The following is a 7,914-nucleotide window of genomic DNA, read 5'->3' on the forward strand; positions in this document are numbered from 1 at the left end:
ATTTTGGAGTGAGATCCATGCAGAGATGGAAAAGATTACGAAATGTACATTTAAAAAGGAACCAGAAATACTACTTTTGGGACTAAAAATGGAAGAGGTTAATGTATCAAAGAGAACTCTGATGTGGTATATGATAACTACAGCAAGAATGACGTATGCTCAGAATTGGAAACAGCAAGAAGTCCCGAAGATTGAAGATTGGATTAAAAAATTATTATTTTCAGTTGAAATGGACAAACTGACAAGAAAGTTGAATAATATGGAAGCAGAAGATTTCTATAATGACTGGAAGGATCTAAAAGAATACTTAGAAAAGTATTGGGAAGTAAAAGACAATTTGTTTAGTTTTAATAATTATTAATCATAGAATGCTTGGGAGATAGGATAAGTTAAAAATTAATTACTATAGTGAAATAATAGTTACCTAGTGAATTACAAAAAGAAAATTGTTGTTGTAAAAATTAATAAAGAGATGGGCAGGAGGTCGAAGCACTGTGGGAAGCCATATATTAGGGAGGGGAAAAGGGAGGTGGGTAGGGTATGAAAGGGACAAATGTAAAAAATTTAATGTTGATTATGAATGTTTATATCCTAAATAAAAACATTTTTGACTAAAAAAATGTGTGAGCTGGAAGCTAAAAACCCATGAGCTAGCTCACACTAACTCAGCTTAGAGGGAACACTAATTATGAGTATACAGTGAAGGATGCCATATAAACTGCCTCAAGCTCCTTGGCAGAAGGGCAGGAGAAAAATGAGACAGATAGTTATTCTCATTCATACTCGCATAGTGATCTGTCTTCTACAACACTCTCCTTTGCTAGTCACCAACATGAAATTTCTGAACACTGGGAGGAGAATATCTTGACCATCTATGTCATAATAAATGATGGCAAATTGAGAGTGGATTTTTGTCTTATTTGTATGTTTTGATGCTGTGCATTTCTCGCTGTGCATCAGACAGACCTGTCAGGCTATACACCCTAAAGAAACCGCAAACCTTCTTCTCTGAAGGACGTTCTACAGAGGTGGGAGCAAACTTTCACCATACCTGGTAAGATTAGGTTCTAGCTATAGCAAGATATCTCCAAAGGGATTTTAGTTCCCCACAATCCTAGTCCTGTTACACTGTTTATTGAGTGTCCCATCCTATTGATTGCATTTATGTGTTTGGTGTAGTGGTGAAGTGCGCGGACTCTAATCTGGGAGAACTGGGTTTGATTCCCCACTCTCCCACTTGCACCTGGCTGGATGACCTTGGGCAAGCTGTAGTTCTGATAAGAGCTGTTCTTGAAAAAGAGCACTTTCTGTCAGAGCTCTCTCAGCCCCACCTACCTCACAGGGTGTCTGTTGTGGAGAGGGGAAGGGAAAGGAGTTTGTAAGCTGCTCTGAGACTCCTTTGGGTAGCGAAGGGTGGGGCATAAATCCAATCTCTTCTTCTCTTTTTCTTCCAGTTTGGTGTAGTGGTTAAGTGTGCGGACTCTAATCTGGGAGAACCGGGTTTGTTTCTCCACTCCTCCACTTGCACCTGGCTGGATGACCTTGGGCAAGCCATAACTCTGGCACAGCTGTTCTTGAAAAAGAGCCGTTTCTGTCAAGAGCTCTCTCAGCCCCACCTACCTCACAGGGTCTCTGTTGTGGGGAGGGGAAGGGAAAGGAGTTTGTAAGCCGCTCTGAGACACCTTTGGGTAGTGAAGGGCGGGGTATAAATCCAATCTCTTCTTCTTCTTCTTCTACTGTGTAATATGCCTTGAGTCTTGGCTAGAAAGGCAAACTATAAATAACTAAATGAACAGTAAATAAATGAATGAATAATGAGAGAGTGAGTGAGTTGCAGGTAGATGAAAATGTGTTTATAAGTTTTTTGGGGGCAGACTTAATGCCTGTGGGATGCAGGGAAAGAATCCCTGTTTGTCACAGCAACATCGTTTCTGCTTATAAACTACAAAATAGCTCCAGGAAAGCTGGGAGACTTCAACTCTGCTCCTGTCTGGGACATCCAACTTTGTTTGTCTTTATGGGAAACTGAATGTTCAAAAGCTGGATGGCTCAAGGCTCATTACTGCAGATCTGCTACATTTGATGATGAGGAACGGTCATGAGAAAAATAGAAAATGTTCTTTCTGGTCAGGCTTCTAGGGGAATGATAAAAAAACCCCAACCTCAAGTCCTAAATCTGTTTGTGTGAATCATTTTACACCTGATTGCACAGGGATCTTTTCAAGGGGCAGATTGACCTCAACAACTGTCGCTATATTCTGATGGCACAAGATCAGCCAGAGTCAGCTTCCCCTATCATATATGGTACTTAATCGGAATGGCTTTCACGCTGTGTACAAAGTGCTCGCATACAAAATAGCTATTTTGGCCAGCCTTGCCTGGGTGATTGCTCTGGCCAAGCCCAAGGCTGATAAAGCTGCTGCATGTTTATCAAGGAGCAGACTCTTTTATGTGACAGGAAATCGGCTCAGATGAGCAGTTGGGTTTCTTCCCTCATTCCCAGTGCAACAAAGAGCAAAGCTTCATATTATGACTGCTGGGAAATGCTGATATTGCCTTGGTGTCTTCTGCAGCAAATGCAGAAAGTGCAAAAGCAACGTTTTTGAGCACATGTGATGTGTACATTTTCCAATTTATTATTTATTTACATTATTTGTCATTCACATTTTCCATTGAGACTCAAGGTGGCCATGACATGAGTCAGGTTTCTTAGATGCATGTACATCTGTAGAGCCACATGTACATACATATGTTACCCCTATGCCTGCTGCCTTTGCTCAAGAAAGCACAGACACAACTCTGGAGTAACCTGCACTCATGTGCAGTGCTGCCAAAAGTACATGTAATTGCACATTTGTGCATATTCATTCCATGCAATGCTTGCCTCTTCCTTTTCTCTTTTCTTTCCCTTTGTCAGAACTAATACAAACACCAAAGGAGGGGTTGTGGAGCATTAGGGTGACATTTCTTGATAGGCAATGTGTGTGTGTTAGTGGTAAAAAGGTAAAGGTTCCCTTGCTCGAAAGCCAGTCGAATCCGACTCTAGGGTTGCGGTGCTCATCTCCATTTCAAATCCGAAGAGCCAGCGCTGTCCGAAGACGTTTCCGTGGTCATGTGGCCGGCATGACTAAACACCAAGGTGCACAGAACGCTGTTACCTTCCCACCGAAGTGGTACCTATTTATCTCTTGCTTTCGAACTGCTAGGTTGGCAGGAGCTGGAACTAGAGACGGGAGCTCACTCCATCATGCGGCACCCAGGTCTCGAACTGCTGAACTACTGACCTTTCACAGCCTGCAGTTCAGTGTCTTAGCCACCGCAGTGTCTGGGATGATAAAGCACCAGCCATGATGCTGTGGGCCTTTGGGTCACATTGGGATAAGTGTTGAGTAAAGAAAAAAATCCATGAACAGTCTGTGAATTTTTAGCTATCTGATTCCCAGTGGATGCTGAAGAAATCAAAACATCTCATTTGTGTATTATAAACATTAATAATGAAGTAGAGAGTGGATGGTAACACACAGGTGGGGCACTAAATTAAAGTGCCATAATAATAAGGGAGATGATTGAAATATATAATATCTTATAAGGAATGGAAAACATGATTTGCTAATATTTGAGTTGGATCCTCTGAAGTACAAGTGTTTCCTGAGATTTCCAAAATACTGATACTGGACCCTGCAAGACCACATGGCCAAAAAGCCACATGGTCCATGTAGCTGCAGAGTGGAAGGAAGCCAAGTGAAATTGCCTTCCCCTTCCTCTTCCATAGGTGGCAGCTTCATTGATATGTGAAGTTTCACTGATGCAAGTGCAGCGCCTGATCTGTCCCCCCATAGCCCAACTCATATGACTTTTTGTCTGTATGGTTCCTGCAACTCCCAGCATCAGCTTTCTGGACATCTTGGGGGATTGTTGCAGGAAGGAGGAAAGTGGGAAAGTCTGCAAGTGCCATTACACTTGTGCTTCACAGGATTCCGCCCTTAATTAACATATTAGCAGAACCAAAAGGTAATGAAAACGAGGCTGACATGTAGCAAGCTGACAAACAGGCAAGTGAGTTTTTTCATATAGCATGCATTCGATCTGCAAAACCTGCTGTTTTCTGAAGCATTATGACTACATTTTGAATATGGAAAGATAAATTCAAAAGTAGTAGGTATATCAATATTTGTTAGGTAGGACAGTCAGCATATCGTTCAGTATGTTTAATGAATATCTCGTATATTAAATTGCTGGAAAACTGAGAAGAAATGGCAAAGAACAGAATACCACATTCCCTAAATTATTACAACATTGTGAATCATTTTCAAAGATTCTGCTGTTGAAGAAAGAATACAGTGCTGGATAGAATCTAAATGGCTTTCTGCATCCATTTCCCAAGCAAGATAATTCAGTGGAGGGTTTCATTAAATCAAATAGATCATGACAATTTCTCAGAAGCAGCATCTACTCGCAGCATTTCGGTTTCTCAAGAATGTCTTTTATGTGCATCCCTTCCAAAGAAAAGACTAAGGCCCATGCAACTTTGCATCTCCTTTAAACTCAGTTGCGACCCATGCAAAGCATTTACACATGCTTAGGTTGCATGCCAGAGATCCATAGCCCTTGAGGATATCATGCTGGTGAGCAGATAAAGCAAGCATAGCTGCTTTGTGTGGGTAGCATCCCTGCTTAAATGAGATGCTGGATGAATGTAAGCCATATGGGAAAGTCCTTTGCCTCAACAATGTCATATTTAAACCAAAGCTTAGGCAGCAGAATTGAGTGGAATTGAGAGGGTAACAACCTAAAGTGGCATAATTGACTGTGGGAGACCACATTTTTAAATGCTTCTGCAAAAACAAAATGAACCCTCCTTGTAAGCAGGGGGCTGGGTTAGAACCTCCCTCTTTGAATAGGTAGTTTTCTACTAGGAACATGGACTCTAATCTGGGACAACCGGGTTTGATTCCCCACTCCTCCACATGCAGCTGCTGGTGTGATCTTGGGTCAGTTACAAGTTCTTTCAGAGCTGTTCTCTCAAGGGGAGTACTCAAGAGAGCTCTCTCAGCCCCACCTACCTCACAGGGTATCTGTTGTGGGGAAGGGAAAGGAAAGGAGATTGTAAAGCCACTCTGAGACTCCTTCAGGCAGTGAAGGGTGGGGTATAAATTCAGTCTCTTCTCTAAATATGGAGTGTTTTAAAAAGATGTCCTCTGTTTGCAGATTGAACTGCTACAGTCCACTCTATCACCTCAGAACGCTACACGAAGAGGCCTGGCCCATGTCATGAGGTGCATTCATAGGAAACAATTATAGGAGGGACAGGGGAGAAATGGCAGCTTTCAAGTAGCAGGAAGCAATTGTTTTAGGAGTCTAGACCCACACACAGAATTGGATTAAAATCAGCCCAGTGAGCACACTCTGCTCTAAAACAAAATGTTGGCGAAACCCCCAGAGAAGGCAGCAGCATACCTTTAAAATTAGGCCTGATTCTGGCATCATATCCCGACGTCCTTCCCATCAGTTTATCCAGAAAATCTGAAGGGGACATGAGTTTAGGAGCGGATCGGGCTGCTGCTCCAGTTTCTTTGGAAGCGGCGAGGCTGAGCCAAAAAAGAAGAGAGCAAGCAGAGATTTAATTAGTAGCCTTCCATCTCTCATTGAAATTGCATCTTTTGCCCCATGTTGTGAGGGTCTGGGATCAGAATTCATTTCAGCAAGCACACTGTTCCCATTATAAGCTGTGACAAATACCTCTGTGGATTCATAATGAAGCTGGTCTCTGCTAATTTGTTTGCTCAGCCCAAACATTCCTGAACACAGAATCTCAACTGCTACCCAAGATCAAGCAAGATAACGGAGGAAGAAAATCCCTCTGCTAATTTAGGAACAGACCCGGAGGCTAACTTAAAATCAGAAATGTGAACTTTAGCATTGTACCTTAGTGCAGGAACACACTTGAGGATTAGCCATGTTTTATTAAGGAGCATCAATTACCATGTAATTACATGGCAAATAGTGGAGGAGAGTCGGCAGTATGTTGACATTTTCATTTTTTTGCAAAAGAGTGTACATGGTGTGCGAGCTCCGTCAACTTCCATTTGTTTTAATAGATAGCACAAGTCTAAATTTCCTGCACAGTATGGTGAAGCATCAAGGGCCTGTGATTTCTCACACCCACTTTAGTTCATACTTGTTACGAAAATTTGTCTGGCGTGCTGGGATCTCAGCTCAAGACTCCTCAAGCATTCAGGTGCTCTGTTTTTAGTCCAACTATACTACAAGCAACAGGGTCCTGTTTAATGTTGTCATTTGTCCTTCTAACCACTTCTAGGTTAAATGAAGTGTGTGCTGGACAATTAAAGATAGCCATGCCTATTGAGATCAATGGGTTGGATCCAGACTAAACGTTCCATCAGCAGAAGAGAACTTTCCTGCCCGCCTCCTCCCACTGCAGTCCACCGAACTCTGCAAAATGCTGCTCTGGAGGGACAGGGGACCCTGAGGAATTATATGAGGATGGCTGTAATTGGTGGAAATTGTCATTTAATCTGGATCCAGCCCAATGGACAAAAGTTGCTTGTGAATTAATTTCAATGGGATGTCACTGAGCTGTGTTTTCACTAGATTAGGGTCACAAGGGTTAGTCCAGCAGCTCTGATAAAACACATATCATTGACTTATCCTCCGGTATATATAATTCTATTTTGGTCATGGACTCCCCTGAACATTCCAACACGCTCCAAAATCAGTTCGCTCGCTGATCTGTCATTCAGAGGGTCTCCCTATCCATTGGCTGCTTTGCCTGAGTCCTGCCTCCAACATTCTAAACAGTTTGCTGTTCCTCCCCCCCCCCCTGCAGCCAGTCAGAACACAGAGGTCATTTGCATATGTGGCCTGATTCGCCTTTGCCTCAGAACACAAAGGTCGTTTCCATATGCGGCCTCACTGGCCTTTCCCTCTAACATTCTAAACAGTTTGCTGTTGATGTTCTGAGGTAAAATAAATTTCCCCTTAGTGTCTGTTGGGGGAAACCATGGTTGCAAATCTCCAGGTGAGGGCTAAAGATCACTCAGAATTACAACTGCTTTCCAGATGGCAGAGATCAGTTCCCCTGGAGAAAATGGTGGACTCTGTGTCCTTATATCCTGCTGAGATGGCCCCTGTATGACAGCCAATGTGACGTAGCAGTCAGGGCTTCAGAGCACGAATGGCATTATACCCTGCTGAGGTCCCTCCCCAACCAAAATTCTGCCCTCCCCAGGCTGTACCCCTCAAATCTGCAGGTATTTCCCAACCCAGAGTTGGCAACCGTGTAATTGGCTATGGAACCACTTTCCAGACCCTTGGAACCCAGGAAACATGGCATAGGAGGAGGTGCTTTTCTGCCTTAGCTGTGGCTGCATAGCCCCAAATTAACATAGGCCAACCTCCAGGCGGCACCTGGAGAACTCCAGCTATTAAAACTGATGTCCAGATGATCAAGATCAGTTCTCCTGGAGACAATGGCTGCTTTGGGCAGTGGATTCTATAGCATTATACCCTGCTGAGGTCCCTCCCCACCCCAAACCCTGCCCTCCCCAGGCTCTACCCCTCAAATCTATAGGTATGTTCCAACCCAGAGTTGGCAACCGGGTAATCGGCTATGGTACCACTTTCCAGACCCTTGGAACCAAGAAAACATGGCACAGGAGGAGGTGCTTTTCTACCTTAGCTGACACTGCAGAAAACCCCCTAAACTTCCATGCCATCATGTCACTCAATGAGGTTATTGTGAAGTTAAAATGGAGAAGAGGAGAATAATATAAGCTTGGGAAAGGCAGGGGTCGTTTCGTAGAAAAAGAGCTAGGGGAACTCATTAGCATAACTCATTAGCATATGCCACACCCCCTGACATCACTGGAAGTGTGTCATAAGGCCACACACCCT

The 7,914-nt window shown here is 43.3% G+C and overlaps 1 protein-coding gene across 1 annotated transcript in view; it reads right to left on the bottom strand.

The window, feature by feature from the left end:
* The window catches only part of GLRA1 (glycine receptor alpha 1), a 114,324-nt gene that overhangs the window by 71,400 nt on the left and 35,010 nt on the right, over positions 1 to 7,914 (bottom strand). Inside the window, exon 2 of the mRNA XM_015415290.1 lies at positions 5,458 to 5,588. Within this exon, the coding sequence (XP_015270776.1) occupies positions 5,458 to 5,588 (131 nt within the window). The remainder of the gene's footprint in view (positions 1 to 5,457; positions 5,589 to 7,914) is intronic.

The sequence above is a fragment of the Gekko japonicus genome, unplaced genomic scaffold, assembly GCF_001447785.1.
Source record: "Gekko japonicus isolate JY-2015 unplaced genomic scaffold, Gekko_japonicus_V1.1 scaffold509, whole genome shotgun sequence".
Lineage (NCBI taxonomy): Eukaryota > Metazoa > Chordata > Lepidosauria > Squamata > Gekkonidae > Gekko > Gekko japonicus.